The sequence below is a fragment of the Schistocerca nitens genome, chromosome 7 (assembly GCF_023898315.1).
Source record: "Schistocerca nitens isolate TAMUIC-IGC-003100 chromosome 7, iqSchNite1.1, whole genome shotgun sequence".
In the NCBI taxonomy this organism is placed as follows: Eukaryota; Metazoa; Arthropoda; class Insecta; order Orthoptera; family Acrididae; genus Schistocerca; species Schistocerca nitens.
Genome location: NC_064620.1, coordinates 429,233,294 through 429,258,416, shown reverse-complemented (window position 1 = coordinate 429,258,416; position 25,123 = coordinate 429,233,294). Strand labels below are relative to the sequence as shown.

Genomic DNA, 25,123 nt, shown 5'->3' with positions numbered 1-25,123 from the left:
CAGGGTAGTTGACTTACACCTTCTAGAGCACGTTGGGTGGCACGGGATACATGCGGACGTGCATTGTCCTGTTGGAACAGCAAGTTCCCTTGCCGGTCTAGGAATGGTAGAACGATGGGTTCGATGACGGTTTGGATGTACCGTGCACTATTCAGTGTCCCCTCGACGATCACCAGTGGTGTACGGCCAGTGTAGGAGATCGCTCCCCACACCATGATGCCGGGTGTTGGCCCTGTGTGCCTCGGTCGTATGCAGTCCTGATTGTGGCGCTCACCTGCACGGCGCCAAACACGCATACGACCATCATTGGCACCAAAGCAGAAGCGACTCTCATCGCTGAAGACGACACGTCTCCATTCATCCCTCCATTCACGCCTGTCGCGACACCACTGGAGGCGGGCTGCACGATGTTGGGGCGTGAGCGGAAGACGGCCTAACGATGTGCGGGACCGTAGCCCAGCTTCATGGAGACGGTTGCGAATGGTCCTCGCCGATACCCCAGGAGCAACAGTGTCCCTAATTTGCTGGGAAGTGGCGGTGCAGTCCCCTACGGCACTGCGTAGGATCCTATGGTCTTGGCGTGCATCAGTGCGTCGCTGCGGTCCGGTCCCAGGTCGATGGGCACGTGCACCTTCCGCCGACCACTGGCGACAACATCGATGTACTGTGGAGACCTCACACCCCACGTGTTGAGCAATTCGGCGGTACGTCCACCCGGCCTCCCGCATGCCCACTATACGCCCTCGCTCAAAATCCGTCAACCGCACATAGGGTTCACGTCCACGCTGTTGCGGCATGCTTGGCACACTTCAAAACAGACTGCTTGAGACTGCAAATATGAGGATCACAGGGGGGTAGGTTTGCTGGAAGATGTTACTTAGTGTGGAACAGTTGGCAGCCAGGTATCATTGTTAGGTTTGGGGATTCTGGACAGCTAGGAAGTATTTCTTCAGATGGCACATAAATAGGTAGATGTAGATATGATCTGGCACCCACCAGCTCATAAGAGGGAATCACCTACTTCAAAGCTGTAGCGTTATGCATCGATAATTCTCATATGAATAACTTGGAAATCTAGAAGTGTCATAGGGGAATAAATTAATATCTGACTATGCTGACTGTGAAGTGCTGCATGGACAGGTAGCACCATGTTCAGGTTGTTTCTCTCTCTATCGTAAGGATATTGCAAATTGAAAAGCTCTTCAACATAAATGCTTTCCACTTTTACTGACAAAGCCCTGGAAATGGTAATATTGTAAAAATTACAAGAAGAAGATTTTTGACATGTTTTCAGTATCTATAGAATGAATTATAGTTTGCTTAAGAATATTTCATTATACACAATATTGTCATCATTCTGTGTTCCTTGGTCCACATTCTGGTGATAACTGCATCAGCTTCATGTTAGCTCATTTGACTTTCTCCACCAAGTTTTGAGCCCTCTTTGTTGGTCATGGTGTGTGGTGTCCATGCACAATAAACTTCCTTTAAATGGAAGTTTATGCAATTCATATCTTACAAAGGGTATTTGAGGTTGTTCACATTTTTCAATAAATGCTGTGTTGTTATATATTCATTTGTATTACCGTGTTTTGGGGATAGTACCAATGACAGCATTCTTAAGAAAAATATATTCAAAGTCCATAATGATTAAAAGATATGTGGCCTACTCATAATGTTTACAGTATAGGCACTGCGACACTTCAAAAAAGTGAATCCGATCGGGTGAATGAGCTTTTTAGTTTTCAGTATGCTCAAGACAGAAAAAGACAAATAAGTGTGACACTTACTGATTTATGATATTTATTTTGCAGTCAGTGCATCTGAGTATTATTAGTAACAATGCTCTAGTCCCTAAACTTAGTTATAGAAATGTGAATAATGCTCAATGACATACACTTTGGGTATTTCAGCCTTCAAAAACTGCATCTTTGAGACATGAGGTGTAGTCACTTCCTAGCCCACTCAAGGAACTCATTGAGTGGCAATCTTGACGCTGGTAGTATAACTGAATCTTGGCAACAACACAGAATATTTTTGGCAGCTCTGTGACTGATGACTTACTTCTTGGTTAGCACAGTATTATCATGCTAAATTCACTTGATTATCTGTGCCATTTTCGTTGAATAATCAGAATGATTTTCACTTAAGGTGTGATATAAGGTTATCAGTGTATGATTTTGAGCCCAGAAAAGTCATCCTATGCAGAAATTGCAACTACTCTCATCTTTTGCATTGTGATTTATCTGTGCTGGCCAACACTGGGACAATAAGGGAGATATGGATAAGGCAGCTCTGTGCTAGCACTGAGTCAATATGGTCACCTGTAAAATGAAGGCTGCTTCAGATCACAGTTCCAGTCTTGCTGAAGGCTATATTTTTAGCTTTTCTGTAACAAAGCTACAATTGGCCAGATTGAAAATCAGTAAGGAAATGTATAGAAATCTTCCCCATCAAAATTCATTTCACTACTGTGGTTCACATCTATTATACTGAACAACATAGTGCTTAAGGTATGCACTTTAGAGCCCATGTTTACGTGACAATTATTACCTGTTTTGATCCATACTACCTCTTCCAAAAGTATGGAAAGCAAAGGGATTCAGTACAAGAGTTTTGTTTCACTGCATAAAAGCTGAAAGGCTCATAGCTCTTAATGTGTGCATCTTAGATGCAATATTCACTAGACTTTTTTTGCTTCAAAAGTTCATTCTTGTCATATACCTGAATATTTCTCAACCTTTCTGGGACAACCTGTATATTCTTTCACAATATCTAAAACAGTCTGACAATGCGCAGGTAGTTTACTGATTCCACACCTTTAGAAACCTTCTGATTCTGAGTTAAATTTTTCATCAAACTAGGTTTGAACTGCATTTTCATCCTGAAAGGAATTTTCTTCATGGTTGTCCAATAAGGAGCAGGAAACATATACACTTGAGCACATATCACATAGTAGAAATGTGTGATGAAGTTTTGTCAGTCATTTTGCTTACGCTGTGACCAAAAAGTTCTCAGTTCCTGGCAACCAATACCAGCTGTGATGGACATGGCCTTGGGGAGGAGTTTGTATACCAAAACACCGTATTTCAACCACCAGATGAAAAAATGTTATGTTGACATTGGCCTTTACTCAAGTATATATTTCTCATTAGGGTACAACCATTAATTTTTTGTTAAGAAGTTAACATAAATGCATCATAACTTACCACCAGTAACAATACTGCACAGGAATTCCCAATAAGTGAACTGATGTTCAAGCAAATATGAAGTAATGCAATTAGTTTTGTTGCTTTGAATTTGATCATGCAGTTAACCTGACTCTTGAACCTTGCTTATTAAATGCAAGTGTCACACAGCAGTTAAATCGTTCCACCTCATCATATACATCAGTTACTGAGACTTTCTGAGTGTTGAATGTCATTCATGACAGAAATATCTTTCTTAAAACAAGTAAATCTTTTTGCCACATGTTTAGCCCAAAACCTCTCATCCCATACAAAATACAAAGAATTCATGCTTGTGCTGCTGCCTGCACCACTGTATTAAACCCAAAGCAAACAATAAGTGACAAAGGTTAAAGTTTTTTCTACTCATGACTCTATTTCACAATGTTTATGCAATGTTCATAAGTTTCAAGCATGCAAAATCCTATACATAACTGCAAGGTAAATACTAGGACTTCAGACAAGAACTATATTACTACACTCATAGCACCACATCATGGCACAGTCATCTGGTCAGTAGGCATTTGATGTGAGGCAGTGTATGGCATGTGGCCGGTTGCTGGTAGCCAGTGGCCACAATAGAGCAAGGAATCTCTCATGCCTGTACTTTCTGATCTCAGCACAGCCACAAGCTGTTTTTCAGAAGTGTTTCTGGAAGTTTATTGCTATTATTGGTGAATTATCTATAATACTTCATCTGACCAATTACTTGAGCAGACAGCCAAAATGCAGTCTGAAAATTAATGGAGTATGTGGACTCAAATTCACAACTTCTTGTCTCCATTTCACTATGTTTACCACAAGTTTGTAACAGCTCATTTGCTCATTGTATTTCTCCCAATTCAGAAAACCCTCTTTCATTCTAGCCAAAAGCCAATATCATATATACTTCCAGAAATGTTTCTTGTTCATGTGATGCATGATTTGCAATAGCAGTGTTGCTGTGGAGTAAAATGATAGCCCTAGTTGCACCTTTATTTTTATTTTAAAAACCATGGGCAGGTTTGCCTCCAAGGCTATTATCCATAGGTTACCTATGCAGTATTAAAAAACAACCTACTGTGAAATTAGTTATACAGAAAATAATGTCGGCAGCAGGCATAATCAAAAAGAGGCATGAATAAAATAAATAATGTTAAAAAACAGCTCATGCACAAACATCACAAAAACAACACAAAAAAGTAAATAATGTTACATAAACTCTTCCACAATTTAATAAATAGCTACATACATGCAAATACGCTTCTCGGGTTTGCCGCCGGATCATATTGTGTAAATCGTACAATATTTCCTCGATGCAACTGCTCGACATCATCAGGTGGTGGTAGCTGCTGCTGTCACTGCTGCAAGGCGCGACTGATGATAATCGCGCGGCGGCGTCGGAATTTATCATGACGGGAGCAGGCAACACGCGTGCGCGAGAAGACGCTCATAGTTGGAGAAAGCGGCTCTCCTGGTGCCCCCTACTGGGAGCTGCAGAAAGGCCATCCACGCGTGCGCTTTGGGCAATAACTGTGCTGCCGGACGCTCTTGCGGATAAAGTTTGAACTAAATCTCAGCTACGCGTTGAGTCACTTGAGGAAACGGAAGTTCTTGTTTTCCCTGTTTTTGGTTTAATGGCAGCTCCCATGGTGGCCAACTATTTTATGGAAGACTTTGAGGAAAAAGCACTGCAGTTGGCAAGTCTCAAACCTTCTTATTTTTGGCGGTATGTAGACGATACCTTTGTGGTGTGGCCCCATGGAGTAGAGGCATTACCTGTGTTTCTCGGACATCTGAACTCGCTACATCCCAATATACAGTTCACTATGGAAGTGGAAAAGGATGGCCTCTTACCATTCCTGGACGTCTTAGTCAGAAGAAGAGCTGACAGTACATTGGGACACAGCGTCTATCGCAAATCAACTCATACAGAGCTATATTTGCAGGCCACAAGTTGCCATCATCCTGCTCAACGCGGTAGTGTCCTATGCTCTTTGGTGCATAGAGCACATGTAGTCTCAGATGCCGACAGTCTACCTGGTGAGCTACAACACCTGAGAACGGTATTCCAACAGAATGGCTATTCAGAAAGGCAGATACGCCATGCATTCCGTTCTCAGCAAACTCGACGCAGGGATGTATATGAAGATGCGGAGGCACCCACTCCAACAGCGTTCTTGCCCTATTTTGGCGGCATGTCTTCGAGAATAAAAAGAATCCTCAAAAAGCACGACGTCAAGTGTGTTTTTTGGCAAAATTGAGGAATTTATTGTGCTCTGTCAAAGACGACCTTGGCCTCAGAAAACGTGGCGTGTACAAAATCCCATGCCAATGTGGAGCGTCCGGCAGCACAGTTATTGCCCAAAGCGCACACGTGGATGGCCTTTCTGCAGCTCCCAGTAGGGGGCACCAGGAGCGCCGCTTTCTCCAACTATGAGCGCCTTCTCGCGCACGCGTGTTGCCTGCTCCCGTCATGATAAATTCCGACGCTGCCGCGCGATTATCATCAGTCACGCCTTGCAGCAGTGACAGCAGCAGCTACCACCACCTGATGATGTCGAGCAGTTGCATCGAGGAAATATTGTACGATTTACACAATACGATCTGGCGGCAAACCCAAGAAGCGTATTTGCAGCAGATCCGTCGGGAAAGCATGAAAAGTCACAGCTACATACATGTTACATATAGCTGCATTTCACATACAGCTATTTCTTAAATTTTGGACAAGTTTATACAACATTATTTACTATATGTATCATCTCTATGATGTGTTTATGATGTTTTTGGATGAGTTATTTTTCAATATTATTTATTTTATTTCTACATCTACATCTATGTCTATTCTCTGCAGAAACCAGCATGAGGTGTACAGGAGAGAGTATGTCCCATTGTATCAATTATTAGGGTTTCTTCCTGTTCTTCTCACATATGGAGCATGGGACGAATGATTTTTTGAATGCCTCTGTGCATGCAGTAATCATTCTAATCTTATCCTCACAGTCCCTGTGTGAGCAATACATGCAGAATTTTAGTATATCCCTAGAGTAACTATTTAAAGCTGATTCTTGTAACTTTATTAATATACTTTCTCAGTATAATTTACATCTTTCTTCAAGAGTCTGCCATTTCAGTCCTTTCAGTATCTCTGTGACACTCTCCCATGAATTAAACAAACCTGTGACCATTCATGCTGCCCTTCTCTGTATACATTCAATATCACCAATTAGCCCTATCTGGTACAGGTTCAATACATTTGACAATATCCTAGGATAGGTCACACAAGTGATTTGTAAGCCATCTCTTTTGTAGACTGATCGCACTTCCCCACTATTCTACCAATAAAATGAAGTCTACATTCTGCTTTACCCGCAACTGAACCTATGTGATCATTGCATTTCATATCCCTGCAGAGTGTTACATACAGGTATATGTATGTTGGTCAAGTCCAACAATGACTCACTAATATTATAATCATAGGATATTATGTTTTTTCATTTTGTGGAGTGCAAAATTTTACATTTTTGAACATTTAGAGCAAGTTGCCAAACTCTGCACCATGTTGAAATCTTATCGAGTTCTGACAATATTTATGCAACTTCTTCCAGATAGTACTTCATTACAGATACCTGCATCATCCACAAAAAGCTTGTTTTTACTATCAATATTGTCTGCAAGGTTATTAATATACAACATTAACAGCAAGGGTCCCAACACACTTCCCTGGGGCACACACTTCTACATCTGATGATGACTCTCCATCCAAGATAACATGCTATGTCCTTCGTACCAAAAAGTCCTCAATCCAGTTACAAATTTCACTTGATACCTCATATGATTGTAATTTTGATAGTAAGCATAGTTGTGGTACTGAGTCAAATGCTTTCCAGAAATCAACTGAGTACATCTGATTGCCTTCATCCAAAGCTTTCAGGATGCCATGTGAGAAAAGTGCAAGTTGTGTTTCACATGATCAATGTTTTTGAAAATCATGGTGGTCAGCACTGAGGAAGTAATTCTGTTAAAGGTACCTCATTATGTTTGAGCTCTGAATATGTTCTAAGATCCTACAACAAATCGATGTTAATGATACTGTATGGTCGTTTTATGGATCTCTTCTACTACCCTTCTTGTAGATGGATGTGACCTGTGCCTTTTTCCAAGAACTGGGCATGGTTTATTGTTGAAGGGATTTATGTTACATTATAGTGAGAAGAGAGTCTAACTCAGCCACAAATTCAGTATAGAATCTGATAGAGATTCCACTGGAACCTGGAGCTATGCTCAGTTTTAAAAAATTCAGCAGTTTCTCAACATCAGTGATACTAATACTCATTTCATTCATCTTTTCAGTGGTATGAGGATTAAATTGGACCAGTTCTCCTGGGTTTTCCTTTGTAAAGTAACATTTGAAAATGGAGTTAGGCATTTCAGCCTTTGCTTTGCTACTCTCAATTTCAGTTCCTGTCTCAGTTTGCTAGGTACTGGACACAAACTTTGATGCAACTAACAGCCCTTACACATGACAGTTGACAATATTCTGGTATGGTAGTCATTGAAGGCATCATGCATCACTCTCTTGACAGTCAAATGAGTTTCATTTAGCTTCAGTTTATCTGTAGCCCTACACTTTGTTTTACACCTAATATGCAGTAATTTCTGTTTGTTTAGAAGTTTCTTTACAGTAACTGTATACCATGGAGGCTCCCACCCATTATGAACTGTTCTACATGGTAAATATCTATCCAGTGCATAGTCAACTATTCTTTTAAACTTGGACCAGAGTTCCTCTACATGATCCTGACATTTGCTGCAAGTTTCAAGTTTCTCTTTGATATATGACATTACTGACTTTTTATCTACTTTACTGAACATATATATCTTTCTGCTTGTTTTAGTTGTGCTTTGTACTTTGGTAATCACTGTTACCAGGACTGTGCTGTGGTCACTGATAACAGTTTTGATGTGGACATCCTCAAATAGGTCAGGTCTGGTTGTCACCTGTAGATCAAATGTATTTCCATCATGAGTAGGGTTCCTAACTATTTGTTCTAGGTAGTTTTCAGAGAAGGCATTTAGTAAAGTTTCACATGATATCTTATCACATCCACCACTAACAAAACTATATTTTCCCAATTAATTGTTGGGTGATTAAAGTCTACATCAAAGAACACAGTATGATTGGGGAACTTATGTACAAGTGAAATGAGGTTTTCTGTGAAGTTTCTAGCTACATCTGGAGATGACACTGGTGGGCGACAGAAAGTTCCAGTTATCATTTTATGCCCACCCCTGATACTGAGTCTTGCCCAAACAATCTCACATGCAGTTTCAATTTCTATCTCAGTGGATTTGACTTTTTTGTCTACTACAACAAATACACTACCTCCACTTCCCCTTTGCCCATCCTTTCAATACAAACTTATTTTTTTCCCAAAAAACCTCACTGTTATCAATTTTCAGTTTCAACCAGCTTTCTGTACCTAGTATTATTTGAGCTTCACTGCTTTTCACAGGTGTTTCAAGCTCTGGCCCTTTGTTGCGAATGCTTTGGCAGTTTATTATTATTTTAATACTCTCAACTGCCGGTGGCATTTCTTTCAATCTGACACTGGTATTTCTGGGTTTCCTATAGCAATCATTATCTGGGTTGGATAGAGAGTTGCCTAATCTAAGAAAATCTTGTCTGCACCCCACACACAGTCAACTACCTGAATAGCAGCCTCTGATGTGTAGAGCACACCTGGCCTAATTAGGGGGAGCCTATAGTCCTTGAACCTATGGCGCAAGTCCAGGAAGTCACAGCCTACCTCGTTACAGAAATTTAAAGTCTCTGGTTCAGTCCTTCCATTTTACTCAGAACCAAAGGCCAACAATCAGCTCTGGAGATAATGCTGCAAATTGTGACCTTCATTGAAACTCCATGCACAAGGCTGGTCTTCAGAATCTTCTCTGTCAGTCACTGGAATGACCCAGGGATAACTTTGGAACCCAGATAACAGGCATCATTGTTCCAACGTGCACCACAATCTGCAGTTAGTTGCAACGTGTCCCCTCAATGGCTGCTGGAATAGCCTCTTCAACATGTTGAATGAGGCCCCCAGCCATACACTGACTGCCACTGATGTCCTTCCCTGTCCCTTACTGCCATTTCCCTAAGTGATGCCATCATTCACTGTATCTCTGAACTGCCAAGAATTAATAGACCCCATTGCTTTTGTGTTTGCTCCTCCTGACACTAGACAAAACAAGTTTCCCCAAAATAATTGAAGTGAGTCCCAGTTTCAGTGAAAGCAGCACTTTGAACTTGTTAGTTAGGGAGATCAGTACAACACCCTGAGTCCTCCCTGGTCCTCGTGCACCCTATACAGGATATCTATATCTACCACTGACATGCCACTTGCAGTCAAGTGGATGGGTCATGACAGATCTTGCACTTTCTGCAGAGGAGACACGATCCACAGGTGAGGATAGTACCTGAGTTATTTCTGTAACAGGTATCAGAGCAACACGAATCTCCAGAGCTCTTCCAACATGCCAATTTGCAGCAGCCATAAATTGTTAGACAGTACTCAGGGCAATTTTCAACTGCTTACAAACGTCAACCAACTCATCCCGTATTTGAGAATGGCTTTCACAATGGGGCTGCATTAATCTGTTTGCTGTTAATGGTACATGTTACTTTGTTCTTCTCTATATAACTAATTCCTTTGTACATCATATTCTGATAGTGCTTCAATAACTACAGCCCTAGGGTCTGAAATAAGTCTTTTTTTTATAATGAAACTAAAAGGGCAATTTGGACAGTCATTTTACTCCAAACTGCTTACAGATGCATGGGGTTTGGTATCACTCTGACTTCACAAACAAACAAAATTATTACCTCTTTCTGCTGACTGCTATTTTGCAAAGATCTTAACCGTCATTTCTCTGGTCCAGCATAATTACATCACACAAGCATAGGCTTTACTCAACTGCATGTCTTTCTTTCACAAGATTGTTTTATTCTGTAACAAGTATTCCCTGTTACTTATCTCTGATTAAAACACTTGCACTACAACAGCTGCAACAACATTCTCAGAACCATCTGTGGAAGCTATCTAAACAACTTACGTCCTGATGACATGTGGAGGTACCACTGTCTATCCATCCAACTCTATCACTTCTTAGCAGTATGTAGATCCTGTCTTGCTGATCTACTGCCTCACACTGTCAGAAACCCCTAATCTGCCATAGAACTACTAATTCCAAACATAGTCTCTGGGCTCCCACCACTGTCAATATGTGACTATATGCTGACAGTCATAGATATTCTAGTTGTTTTATGTTAATGAAAGATACAAAGGAGCTTTAGAAGATAATCACCAATTGAAAACATTTTTAATTGTTTATTTTTACAAAGGACATTGAAAACTGTAATTATTAAGCATTGTAGTAGCAGCTTCTACCTTTAGTGAATAAATATGTCATTCTTTTTTTCTTGTAACTTCTGTTTGCAGAGAATAGCAGCGGCATTAACGAGATCAGAATAATACCAGAGGCAACAGATCCCAACAATGAAAATCTTGATGAAGATGACCAACAGGCTATATACTATTATATTGTTGGTGAGTAGTAACATGAATATATTTGTGACAGATAACATAAAGAGATAGTAATGCACTGGCTGCAAGACAAGCAAAAGATTGAAACACTTTGTTACTTTAATAAAATGGCAAGGGATGTGTACATGTGACAATTTAACAGAAATGTTTTCTATATTAAATCATGAGGGGGAACAGTCAAGGATGTAGAACAAGTACAGCTAAATTATGTCACAGCTGTAGAATTACAATTAACTGGTTCCTTAACTTACAATGACAACTAACTATTATGAATGGCACTATACTCAATCACTTGATTGGAGTGTTTGTGTTAAGATAAAGCAATGTAACTTTCCCCAGTCCTGGGGACACCTTATGCATGGCTTCCTGTCTTTTGCACAGCCGACTTGCCTTTCCAACAGTGTTGTGAATTTGTATACATGGGCTTCCTGCTCTGCTGCTGAGTGCTGTGGATGCATACAGATGTGCTGCCACTCAGACTCTCACCCATATTTTTGTCCTGTAGAGCCAGCAGCTTCTCAAAGTTTGGGTTATTTACATGTATACTTGCAGATGTTTGCTGTTGGTGTCTTTTGTTGCTATTTCTGGCATCTCTTCACATTTCTATCTAGTCTGTATTGTTGTCATTAGATTAATGTTATCTTCATTATTCTTCTTGTCAAAGGTGGAGTACATTTCAGCACTGCTAAGAAATGGAAAAGCATCATATTTTCACAGAGGAGAAAATTCTTGGTATTGTAGAGCTAAAAAGGAGATTAACTGTTAACTGCTAAACATTGTTAGAATACTTTAATCTCGAAATAATTTCAGAACATGACAACATTAATATGGCTGTGCTGATGCAGGTCCTCAGTAATGTCCTCAGTAATGCTTGATGATTCAAAGTCTTGTCTCCTGAAATTGTCTGAGCTGTTAGTTTTGCTGTTCAATAACTGATGCAAACCATTAAATTAACCTTGAGAATATTTTATATTTATCAAGATCAAAATGCATTTTATGATGATCAGTTCACTCTATGCATTTTATATTACTAATTGTTTGTCAGGAGGACTGTCATTATTAAATCTAGTCTGAGGAGACCACTTTCCTTCAAGATAACACTACCAGTAAACCAAGTTAGTAAGTCCACCAACTGGTTTAAAGCCAGTGGCAATTTCTGGAAAATGTGCTATTATAATGAAGTCCTTACGCATGTTTCTACAAATGAAGCACCTTCACCAAAACACAGCTTAAAAGAAAATGGATAATTACAAACAGTTCTTTGTATCAGTGATTGGATCTTTAGTAGTCTATTAACACAGAAAGTTATGTTTATTACTACATCCATACTGCTCAAAATAAGTTCATAAAGGACTCACACTGTTTAATTGTGGTGACTTGAGTAATTAAGAATAACTTTCACACTCTGAACTTTACATGGTAGTGAACATTAACTGAAAACTTTTTGGTTAAGATGATTTTCAAGTACAGACTTTGATGCAGAGACATTGACTGAGTGATTACCAGGTACAAACTGCTGACTTATTGTCTGGTGATGGTGTGTATAAATATGTGTAAGGATAAAAGGTGAAGTTGGTTATTACATTATACTTTACAAAGACACCAAAGACCAAATTTATGCTGATTGCATTATAGTGCACCATGTAATAATGACTTAAATGTAACATAATTATTAGATTTAACTACATGCTAGATAACTGTAAAACTAATAAATTTAGATGGACTGTTTAGTTAATACAGTGTATACTTCTATGGGGATTTACCAAGTTTAATGTAAATTTTACAGGATAACAATTTTCCTTATTTGTTTCATTTTTTAATTATCACATTATGTGGATAGCCAGAGGTGTTTTCAAAGTTAGGCAAAACTGAACAACAAAATTATGAAACCAGTTCTTGGAATTAAAACTTAAAATTTGAAGTAATGAAAATATTATCAAGTGGGTGAGAACTTTAGTTAAGAATAATTTTTTAGGTAATGACTTTTCAGATAAAGTTAACTATTTACTGCAAAGAGAAAGATAGGTATTTCAAGCAAGCTGCATCCTTTTGTGGATAAACAAGTACTAACTCACAACATTTTTATGATCATGTGATATACAAAAATAGGCAATTACAGACATCTCCTGGGAAAGGACAACAAACTGGGTAATTTGAATCAGCATAACTTAACAAACTACTGAATAATAAGTAATAATGAAATATTGCCTAAATAAGATTTCAATAATTTACTTAACTGTAGTACATTTACTAGCAGTGTAACAGTAAAAAGGAAAAAAAATTAGTTGTCACAGGAGTAGAAATATAGTAAATGTAGTTGTTCCTGTCTTTTGTGTTTCAAGCAGGTATAAACACAATTGTCATTTTCAGTTCCACAGAATCTGAAAGAGTGGTGAAAGTCTTGGAAAAGGACCGTGCATTAGCAATATACTAAACCCCTTTTTTATGTTCTAGTATTTTACATTTTCCCAATTTTTATGTTCATTTTCATTAGTCCCAATAGAAGTCCTATTATGTAAATGGAATCTAAAGGGTGGGAGAAGGGAAAAGAAAGAGAAGGGACTATTGATGTCAGTTTCATCAGGACTTAATGCAGAATCAGTTGCAATGAGTGTGAATGTGTGCCAGACTGGAATTTGAAACTAGGACCTACCACTTACTTGGCAGTTGTGTTAACTATTGCACCACCTAGACACAGTGTTCATTGTTATTACGCGGACTATCTCAGCATGCCTTTTAGCTGACCTAAATTCACACCTAGCACCACCTATCCGTAATCCTTGTCCATGTTCTCCCTGTTCACCATGCTTCGATTCCTGCAGGAGGTCAGACATAACTGTGCATCTGCACTGAAGGTAGTGGATTTATTTCCCATTGAGAGTAATCAATTATAAAAATGCATGGTGTCTTTTGGACATGTCCAAAAGAGCAGAAACCACACATTTATAAAAGAAGTCTTGCTTTGTCATACAATGCTTTCCTGTCATTAATGACTTGTCTTACAAAATTTCCTACATTTTAAGTTTTCCTTGATGTTATTATGATCTTTAACATTGATTTAAATACCGTTTTCTGCAAAAAGTGCAGCATATTCCTGCACAAAGTCAGCCTTGGAACAAAGCAGAAGAAGCAGACTATACACAAAGTTATTGCTCATGTAACACAGCATTAGCAATTAAGATTTTCACTGCAAGTTGTTGGGTCATGGCCACCTCTATTATTTGTTTTCAGTGTTTGGATGAGTGGGAAAGTATCCTGAGTCCCTTAATGATAATCACGATCTGATGATAGTGACTCTAGTAGACTTTCACTGCCAGTTGTTGGGTCATTGCCACCGGTATTATTTGTTTGCAGAGTTTGGAAGAGTGGGAAAGTATCCAGAATCACTCCCTAAGTAATAATCACAATCTGATGACAGTGACTCTAGTAACAACTTTCCTTCTGATCATTGTGTTGTATTACAACAGCTTTAATTTAATGTCACTGTCATATATACAAATAAACACTACATTTGCAGTAAACCACCTCTGTAATGGGTTTTCATGAATCATTGTTACGTCCATGTGAAATACACTAATCCATACTAGGGACACAGTCTTACATTGGTATGATCTGATATCAGATGTAAACATTCTTCCTCAAGAAGCCCTGTAACTTGATGAAGTTTCCATGCTCTTTCTCACCCAGGATGTCCTTTAGTGACCTTGTTGGCAACAAGCTATAGATTTCATGCTTGTTGTTCTCTTATTACGAAAACTGCAAACTTTAGTGATTTAACCAATACTGTGTTAAAAGTTTTATTTACCATAGTTTTATAATTATTATCAATAATAAGTCTTGTATTAGACCATGAATATGTTTCTAATGTGGTTTCACAAAAGACTTTTGCTTCCCTGTTTTATTTACACTGTTGGACATGATCAGAACAAACAGTGAAACACATGTACACATTTGTGTTTGTCAGCACCCAGCCACTGCCCACGCACAAACATACATTTCCTTCTCATCACAATATTGTTTACAACCAACAGTTTTGTGAAAGTGTAAGTGTTGATAGTGGAACTGTGGGCCAATGGAAAAAAGAACTGCAAAATATCTTTAAACATTATGATCCAAAAAAATTTTAATGTTCATGAAGCTGATCTTTTTTGCATCACATTACCAAGTAAGGCCTTACACTTTAAAGGTGAGAAATGCCTAGGTGGGAAACTAAGTATGCAGAGAATATTTTTTTTTTACTTCTGGTCAAAGCTGATGGGTCTGAAAAATTACTTCATTTGGTAGATGGTAAATTGAAAAAGCCAATGTGTTTCACAAATGTGAGAACTCTGGCCACTAATTATGATTCCAACAACACCACATGTATGACCAATTCCATATTCACATCCACCATGCATGCACTGGATGCTAAAATAGGGACAAAAAATAGGAAAATAATGCTGCTACTAGATAGCTGTCCAGCATACCCTGACAGTCTGCAGCTCAGAATTATTAAGTTAGTGTTACTGCCTCCTGACTGTGTGAGTGGGCCTCAACCATTAGATCTACGAATCATCCATTCATTTAAATGTAGGTATAGAAAAATGCTTGTTGAGAAGGCCGTATGATAATAGCACGGACCCAAAATCTATGACCATTCAGTTTTGGATGCTATGCATTACATAGCCAAAACTTGGATGGATGTGACTCCATTAATCATTTGTAACTGTTTCATGAAAGCAGGATTTAAGTTCACAGAAAACACACAGACGCCACTGTAAAAAGACCTGTCTGAGTCTTGATTTTTCTGTGGTAGGCATATTATCTACATTTCAAGAGAATGTCAGTGTTGATAATTCAATCATCAATTCATTGAATGTACACTTCTTTGAATCAGTCTACTAAAAAGTGTAAAAAAGGGGGTTATGATGTACGTTTTACTTAGAAAAATTGACTTTCATTCAGTTGCACGTAAGTTTCATGACTTGTCTTCCATACTCAGCAGGCCTTCAAATTAATGGTCATCGTTCATAATATTCCTAATACTAAACATGATGGTATGTGTAGTAAATGAAACCAATCAATTTTATATAGATACCATTACCATTATGTAAAAATTAATGAATTCTAGTTTTCAAGGTGGAAAGAAATATTGGGCCCGTTAGACACTGAGAACCAGCAGTACACCCATGGACTGTAAATTGATTGAAAGTTTCAGTTTAAAAATTGCAGTCTTCTCATTATTTTATGTTTTCAAAAGACTGGAGTGGAAATGATTCATTACAATTCAAATATGTACCTTGATGAATTGTAGGTGATGATCATTGTTGACCAAATTAGCACCTCAATTTCATTCACTGCAGAAAGTACTGATGTGCCTCTTCAAATATGTTATATTCTTATGACACTATAAATATCTTTTTACACAAGCAAAATTCTTTATCAACACATTTGATTTATTAGTAGTTTCTACATTTTGTAATGTTATGAGCGGCAGACTCCATTACCACAGGGCAGTTTAAATCATATCAGACAGCTCTAGGGCAATATAAAAGTTTTTTGGGGAGCTGTCCAATGGATTGTGAGAAGCCAAACTGAGATTGTCAGAGCACTGAGCGCAAGTATAGGAGTGGCTAGCAAGCTCAAAAGAGCTGTGGTCATTGTGATTTTTCCACAGTGGAAAGTGGTATGTGTGAGTTCTGACAGCATGGTAGTAGAATGAGCTAAGATGGGATGACCCATGTGACTTGAAATATTATCACCAAATATTATAATGGAAAATATTTACAATTCCTTACAGACATGCTAGAAAAACAACAACTGGCAGCTTTAAAATCCTGGCAATGCCACAGACCAATTGAAAATTAAACTATGATTGTAAATTAAACACTTCAAAAGTTATTAACATTTACTATTATTATTATCATTATTATTGTTATCTGCCTTGAGATCCAGTAGGATCATGTAATGCATTCTGGCTCATTTGCGCATTCTTTCTGATCTTCCATGATTCTCTCATTTTTTCTGCATGCAGTATCTTTCTGTCCTCAGTTCACTTTGTCTCTGGTTTCCTTGGGACTTCATACTCTGCCCTAACATTCCACTTGTCTCTGTATATGTTTCTTTCTTCAATTTCTGTTGGATCAATTTATGTTTTTTCTAAGTCAAGTGTGACTTGTGTAATCCATGGGATTGTTTTTATTATTGCTATTATTATTAATAATAATAGTAATAAAAATTATAACTGCAAAGCCCATCATGTAATCTGTGTGATTTGTACATCAAAAGAAATCTTATCAACAGATTAAGTTTCTAATTAAAAAATATGCAAAAATTTGATTATCAGTTTGGTTTACTTATGCCTGTAGTCCCCTAACTATGGAATCCTCTACATATATACAAATGATTTTATCAGCATGAGTTTCTTCCTTTAATATTTTTTGGTTTGAGTGCAAGATGTGGTGATTTATGTGTCTGAGATTTGTTTAAAATTATTCAAATAATAATAAATTATTTTATTAAGATGTTGCAAACATATTGCAAAGATTTTCTTTATGTTTTATCATAAATATTTATATGGAATGATTGTGAAAATTATGAATAGTGATCAGGATGAAAGTATATTCATTGAATTGGTGAATGGTCATGTGACCGAAACTATACATATGAGTGAGGGCAGAGCTCATGGTTTTTAGTCTGTCGTCTTGCACCTGGATTTTTGGCAAGCTGTTTTCATCTTGGTTTTGTCTGGAGTTGGTCAGTTCAGGTGGTTTGTTGTAAAATTGTGGGTTGTGTGTTTACTGTGATTGTACCTTCATGCAGCAGTACTTACAATAATCTTGGGTACGTGTGATAACTTATAAATCTCAGGACTCTGACTTCAATCTTTAGAGGCAGTTTAGTTAGTGATGAGACAACTCATGAGCTGCTGGTATGTCATTGCAATGGTGAATTTCTAAAAATTGTGGTTTTAATGGATTTTTATTGTGATGGACTTAACTGATTTAGTTGGAATAACATTAATGGCTGTGACATTTAGATTTGCTGGGAATGATAATGCTCATGCTAACAAATGTTGAGAGACAGTTTAGATTTTTGAGAGTTTATTTCCCTGATGTACTTCATTATTTAGTTCATATTGTTGGGTGTAACAGCTGTTTGTACAAAGTAGACAGTACTGCTGAAAGATATTGACTGTTATTCAATGAGTTATTTGTATGTGGCCACCATTTGCATACATTGTGCATTTATGAAAAATAAGTGAGATTCATATCAAAGTTAAAATCAGTCTATTTTAGACAATATTATTATGCTTCAGAATTTTGACTAACAGATCCAACTTAGGTTCCCCTTATTTAATTATTCACTAATGTATCTCACTGTTAGTGTAAGGTTTTGATATAAACATTATTTTGTTCAGTTGTTGTACTACGGAGTAATGGTGTACAGCCAAACCCTCACAGAACTTATACTTTGTGAACAAAAGTATCCAGACATCCCTAGAAACATATGTTTTTCATATTAGGTGCATTGTGCTGACACCTATTGCCAGGTACTCCATATCAGTGAACTCAGTAGTCGTTAGACATCTTGAGAGAGCAGAATGGGGCACTCCACGGAACTCATGGACTTCATACGTGGTCAGGTGATTGTGTGTCACTTGTGTCATAAGTCTGTACGTGAAATTTTCACACTCCTAAACATCCCTAGGTCCACTGTTTCCAATGTGATAGGGAAGTGGAAATGTGAAGGGACATGTACAGCACAAAAGTGTTCAGGCTCACCTCATCTGTTGACTGACAGAGACCGTCGACATTTTAAGAGGGTCGTAATGTATAATAGGCAGACATTTTTTCAGATCATCACACATGGATTCCAAGTTGCATCAGGATCCACTGCAAGCACTGACAGTTAGGCGGGAGGTGAGAAAACTTGGATTTCATGGTCGAGCAGCTGCTCATAAGCCACACATGCTGGTAAATGGCAAACAACGCCTTTCTTGGTGTAAGGAGCATAAACATTGGAAGACTGAACAATGGAAAAACATTGTGTGGAGTGACAAATCACAGTACACAATGTGGCAATCCAATGGCAGATTGTGGGTATGGCGAATGCCCATTGAACGTCATCTGCCAGCACATATAGTGCCAACAGTAAAATTCAGAAATGGTGGTGTTATGATGTGGTTGTGTTTTTCATGGAGCGGGCTTGCACCACTTGTTTTGCATGGCACTATCATAGCACAGGCCTACATTGATGTTTTAAGCACCTTCTTGCCCCCCACTGTTGAAGAGCAATTCAGGGATGGCAATTACATCTTTCAACACGATCGAGCACCTGTTCAAAATGCACGGCCTGTACAGAGTGGTTACATGATAATATAATCCCTGTAATGGACTGGCCAGCACAGAGTCCTGACCTGAATTATATAGAACACCTTTGGGATGTTTTGGAACACCGACTTCGCACCAGGCCTCACCAACCATTATTGATACCTCTCCTCAGTGCTGCACTCCATGAAGAATGGGCTGCCGTTCCCTAAGAAACCTTCCACCACCTGATTGAACATATGCATATGAGAGTGGAAGCTGTCATGAAGGCTAAGGGTGGGCTAACACCATATTGAATTCCAGCATTACCGATTTCAACCAGGTGTCCAGATACTTTTGATCACATAGTGTACTAATGCTTCATGATTGTTTATATTGAAAGGGATACATGACATGAGGAGTAGGAGCAGGACCTATGAGTATCATTGTAATTTATCATGTTCCCATTGCAAAACTTTTCATTGGCAATTAAACTAGGCAGACACTTTATGACGGAAGGTTACAAAGGAACTGAGCATAAACTAGCCTGAACTGTATGGAACTAAAAACTGAACTGAATCTGTGCTGTGGGGTTACAGCCATATTACATATACATCATTTTAGCAATGAGAATAGTTTATTCATTAAATTCAGAAGTGCTTTCTTCCCCTTCTAATCATTTGATTGTATGCTTTTCAGCAATCTTCAGAGTAAAGCTACAGACCACAGCTAAAGAGCTTTAAACTGCAGATTCACAGACAACAGTGATGTTGATTGCCAACAAAGAGTGTGAATAAATTTAATCTGTGGTTACACAATCATTCCTGAAATATTGATGTATCATTATTAGCTTCACTGTAGTAACATCTTTTCCAATTTATTAAAGAAAGTGCCAGAGTCCATGATTTGTCCATGTTGGAACCACTATCTTTGTTAATTAAAATAGTCACCAAAAAGAAAATTCAACTGCTTCTTTCACCACCAAGTCCCAAAAAAATGAAAGCAATGGTAGAATTTTATTAACAGAGATAGCAGTTTCAACATGAGCAAATTGTGGCATCTGGTGCTTTCTTTAATAAACTTGTAAAGATGTCTTTCCAGTGCAGCTAATAATGATACATCAATATCCCATCACGGATTGACCATACAGCCCTAGGTTCAATTTACTCTTAGTCACCAATCAGCGCCTCTGGCAGTTGTGTATTGGTGGTTTAAAAAAATTATGCAAGAAGTAGTGAAACTTCAGTCTGCTGGCTCAATCTGAAGATAAGCTAAAATGTTAGTAGTAGCAGAAATAGAGTTTTTGCGACTGGACTCTGAATTTCAATGGATCAATTATTACAGCACAAAAAGTTGTAGGCGCACAAATGAGAATAGTGTTAACCTCGTTGTTAGAGCTTATGATGAATTGCAAATGAATTTCCCTGCAAGAGTCAGGTTAAAATTTTCCTTGACAATATAGAGTAACACAATGAAAACAAGGATTTTTGTCATAGCTATCCTTTTTTGATGAAATTAGTAGAGTTCCCAAATTTACCTTATTTTTACATGTTTATCTTATTTATTTTACACTTTCATAACATCTGTAATATTAATTAGCATAAGCAGTTTTCTGGTAAATACAACTCTTTGTATCTTTTTGTGGAAATTGCATGAATTATGTGATGTTAACAATACAATGATTTATGAATCAGTGTTCTAATTTGATTTGTTTTTTAGAATGATGAGCATGATAAAAAGGAAAACCACTGAAAAATGAGCATTATTGAATAATACAAATGTAATGCTATGAAGCAGTAAAAAACTGAAAGATGAACAACCAAAAATGAAATGTATACATGTATCATGTTCTACATCATTTATGAGTACTGCAATCAATGATACACAAATCTTAGTCTTTATCTTACATATGTACTTCATATTTCTGGACAAGAGTTTACCCAAGATCTGTGGTGAGAAGGGGGATGGTAGCTTGTATTAAAGTTGCTTTGATATGGAAAAATGAAGGGTGGAGGGAATGAAAACCATGTTTTTGCAAAATTAATCTCACAACAATTCAGAATTGCATATATTGATTATTATAGTTTGTATATTAAAAACAAAGATTCCATGACTTACCAAACGGGAAAGCGCTGGTAGATAGACACAGTAAAAAGACACACAAACACACACACAAAATTTCAAGCTTTCGTAACCAATGGCTGCTTCATCAAGAAAGAGGGAAGGAGAGGGAAAGACGAAAGGATGTGGGTTTAAGGGAGAGGGTAAGGAGTCATTCCAATCCTGGGAGCAGAAAGACTTACCTTAGGGGAAAAAAGGACGGGTATACACTCACACACACACACACACATATCCTTCCACACATATACAGACACAAGCAGACATATTTACAGGCAAAGAGTTTGGGCAGAGATATCAGAGGTGGAAGTGCAGAGGCAAAGATGTTGTTGAATGACAGGTAAGGTATGAGTGGTGCCAACTTGAAATTAGCGGAGATTGAGGCCTGGTGAATAAAAGGAAGAGAGGATATATTGAAGGGCAAGTTCCCATCTCCAGAGTTCGGATAGGTTGGTGTTAGTGGGAAGTATCCAGATAACCCGGACGGTGTAACACTGTGCCAAGATGTGCTGGCCGTGCACCAAGGCATGTTTAGCCACAGGGTGATCCTCATTACCAACAAACACTGTCTGCCTGTGTCCATTCATGCGAATGGACAGTTTGTTGCTGGTCATTCCCACATAGAATGTGTCACAGTGGAGGCAGGTCAGTTGGTAAATCACGTGGGTACTTTCACATGTGGCTCTGCCTTTGATCGTGTACACCTTCCAGGTTACAGGACTGGAGCAGGTGGTGGTGGAAGGGTGCATGGGACAGGTTTTACACCGGGGGCAGTTACAAGGGTAGGAGCCAGAGGGTAGAGAAGGTGGTTTAGGGATTTCATAGGGATGATCCAAGAGGTTATGAAGGTTAGGTGGATGGCGGGAAGACACTCTTGGTGGAGTGGGGAGGATTTCATGAAGGATGGATCTAATTTCGGAGCAGGATTTGAGGAAGTCATATCCCTGCTAGAGAGCCACATTCAGAGTCTGATCCAGTCCCAGGAAGTAGCCTGTCACAAGTGGGGCACTTTTGGGGTTCTTCTGTGAGAGGTTCTGGGTTTGAGGGGATGAGGAAGTGGCTCTGGTTATTTGCTTCTGTACCAGGTCGGGAGGGTAGTTGCGGGATGTGGAAGCTGTTTTCAGATTGTTGGTGTAATGGTTCAGGCATTCAGGACTGGAGCAGATTCATTTGCCACGAAGGCCTAGGCTGTAGGGAACGGACCGTTTGATATGGAATGGGTGGCAGCTGTCATAATGGAGGCACTGTTGCTTGTTGGTGGGTTTGATGTGGACGGATGTGTGAAGCTGGCCATTAGACAGATGGAGGTCAACGTCAAGGAAAGTGGCATGGGATTTGGAGTAGGACCAGGTGAATCTGATGGAACCAAAGGAGTTGAGGTTGGAGAGGAAATTCTGGAGTTCTTCTTCACTGTGAGTCCAGATCATGAAGATGTCATCAATAAATCTGTACCAAACTTTGGGTTGGCAGACCTGGGTAACCAAGAAGGCTTCCTCTAAGTGACCCATAAATAGGTTGGCATACGAGGGGGCCATCCTGGTACCCATGGCTGTTCCCTTTAATTGTTGATATGTCTGGCCTTCAAAAGTGAAGAAGTTGTGAGTCAGGATGAAGCTGGCTAAGGTGATGAGGAAAGAGGTTTTAGGTAGGGTGGCAGGTGATCGGCGTGAAAGGAAGTGCTCCATTGCAGCAAGGCCCTGGACGTGCGGGATATTCATGTATAGGGAACTGGCATCAATGGTTGCAAGGATGGTTTCTGGGGGTAACAGACTGGGTAGGGATTCCAGGCATTCGAGAAAGTGGTTGGTGTCTTTGATGAAGGATGGGAGACTGCATGTAATGGGTTGAAGGTGTTGATCTACGTAGGCAGAGATACGTTCTGTGGGGGCTTGCTAACCAGCTACAATGGGGCGGCCGGGATGTTTGGGTGTGTGAATTTTAGGAAGTAGGTAGAAGGTAGGAGTGCGAGATGCCAGTGGGGTCAGGAGGTTGATGGAGTCAGGTGAAAGGTTTTGTAAGGGGCCTAAGGTTCTGAGGATTCCTTGAAGCTCTGCCTGGACATCAGGAATGGGATTACCTTGGCAAACTTTGTATGTCATGTTGTCTGAAAGCTGACACATACTCCCGACGATCAAGTACCACGGTTGTGGAACCCTTGTCAGCCGGAAGAATGATGATGGATCGGTCAGCCTTCAGATCACGGATAGCCTGGGCTTTGGCTGTGGTGATGTTGGGAGTAGGACTAAGGTTTTTCAAGAAAGATTGAGAGGCAAGGCTGGAAGTGAGAAATTCCTGAAAGGTTTGGAGAGGGTGATATTGAGGAAGAGGAGGTGGGTCCTGCTGCCATGGAGGACGGAACTGTTCCAGGCAGGGTTCAATTTGGATAGTGTCTTGGGGAGTTGAATCATTAGGAGTGGGATCAGGATTATTTTTCTTCGTGGCAAAGTGATATTTCCAGTGGAGACTACGAGTGTAGGATAGTAAATCTTTGACAAGGGCAGTTTGGTTGAATCTGGGAGTGGGGCTGAAGGTGAGGCCTTTGGATAGGACAGAGGTTTTGGATTGGGAGAGAGGTTTGGAGGAAAGGTTAACTACTGAATTGGGGTGTTGTGGTTCCAGATTGTGTTGACTAGAATTTTGAGGTGTTGGGGGGAGTGGAGCTGGAAGTGGGAGATTGAGTAGATGGGAGAGACTGGGTCTGTGTGCAATGAGAGGAGGTTGAGGTTTGTTGGGAAGGTTGTGCAGGGTGAGTGAGTTGCCTTTCCGGAGGTGGGAAACCAGGAGATTGGATAGGTTTTTTTGAGGTGGAGGGTGGCATGCTGTTCTAATTTGCGGTTGGCCTGTAGGAGGATGCTCTGAACAGCCGGTGTGGATGTGGGAGAGGAAAGATTGAGGACCTTGATTAGGGATAGGAGTTGATGGGTGTATTCATTGGCTGAGTCGATGTGTAGGTGAAGGATTAGGTGGGTGAGGGCTATGGATTGTGCAGTTTGGAACTGGTATAGGGACTGATGGAAAGAAGGATTACAGCCAGAGATGGCAACTTTAAGTGTGAGGCCTTTGGGGGTAATGCCAAATGTCAGACAAGCCTGAGTAAATAAAATATGGGAGCATAATCTGGCTAGGGTGAAGGCATGTTTGCGGAGGGAATGTAAATAAAATTTAATGGGGTCGTTAACATGAGGCTAAAGTGAAAATAAAAATATATAGGGAGAGATAAAGGTGTGAAAAAAGTCGAAAAAGTGTTGGTTTTAGATGAGCTATGTTGATCCTGTGCTGAACTTAGGTTGGCGAACAATGATGGGTACAAAGGTTAGGTAGTTGTGTTGCCTCCAAAACACGTTAAAGGGTGGAGAAATTCAGGAAAATTTCGAAAAAACTGCGTGTAAATGTATTCAATGGACTGGTTATGTGCTGGCAGATTATGAAAATGAGGCTAACAATTGTCTGACAAAGAAATAATAACGTATAAGCCTGTGGGAAGCTGCTAAAAAATGATCGATTATGTGGGAAAAAACGGGAATGGAAATAAAACGAAAGTTGTTGGAAATAGCTGAAATGGTTGTTTAATGGGTGAAAGGAACTGAAGCTGTGAAATAGTATTCAAGAGATTACACGAAATGTTTGTAAACTGGGAACAGTGGATTTTATAGCAGCAGTAATGTTGAAAGCATTAAAAATTTTTAGGTTATGGTTTGGAAGTAAATTATGTATTATTGAGTATATTTAGGCAGGATAAAATATATGGTAGATTACGGAAAAAAGGGAAGATGAATACAAAGTGAAACTACTTGTACAAACAAAAAGAGAAAGTAAGACAACAGAAAAGATTTCGAAATGCAACAGTGACAATAACAAACGTAATTGTTGGGTTCAAATTAATTATATAAATAAAATAGAGAGAAAC

The 25,123-nt window shown here is 39.2% G+C and overlaps 1 protein-coding gene across 1 annotated transcript in view; it reads left to right on the top strand.

The window, feature by feature from the left end:
* Positions 1-25,123, top strand: part of LOC126195147 (cadherin-23-like) — a 460,891-nt gene that overhangs the window by 357,068 nt on the left and 78,700 nt on the right. Inside the window, exon 25 of the mRNA XM_049933652.1 lies at positions 10,706-10,813. Within this exon, the coding sequence (XP_049789609.1) occupies positions 10,706-10,813 (108 nt within the window). The remainder of the gene's footprint in view (positions 1-10,705; positions 10,814-25,123) is intronic.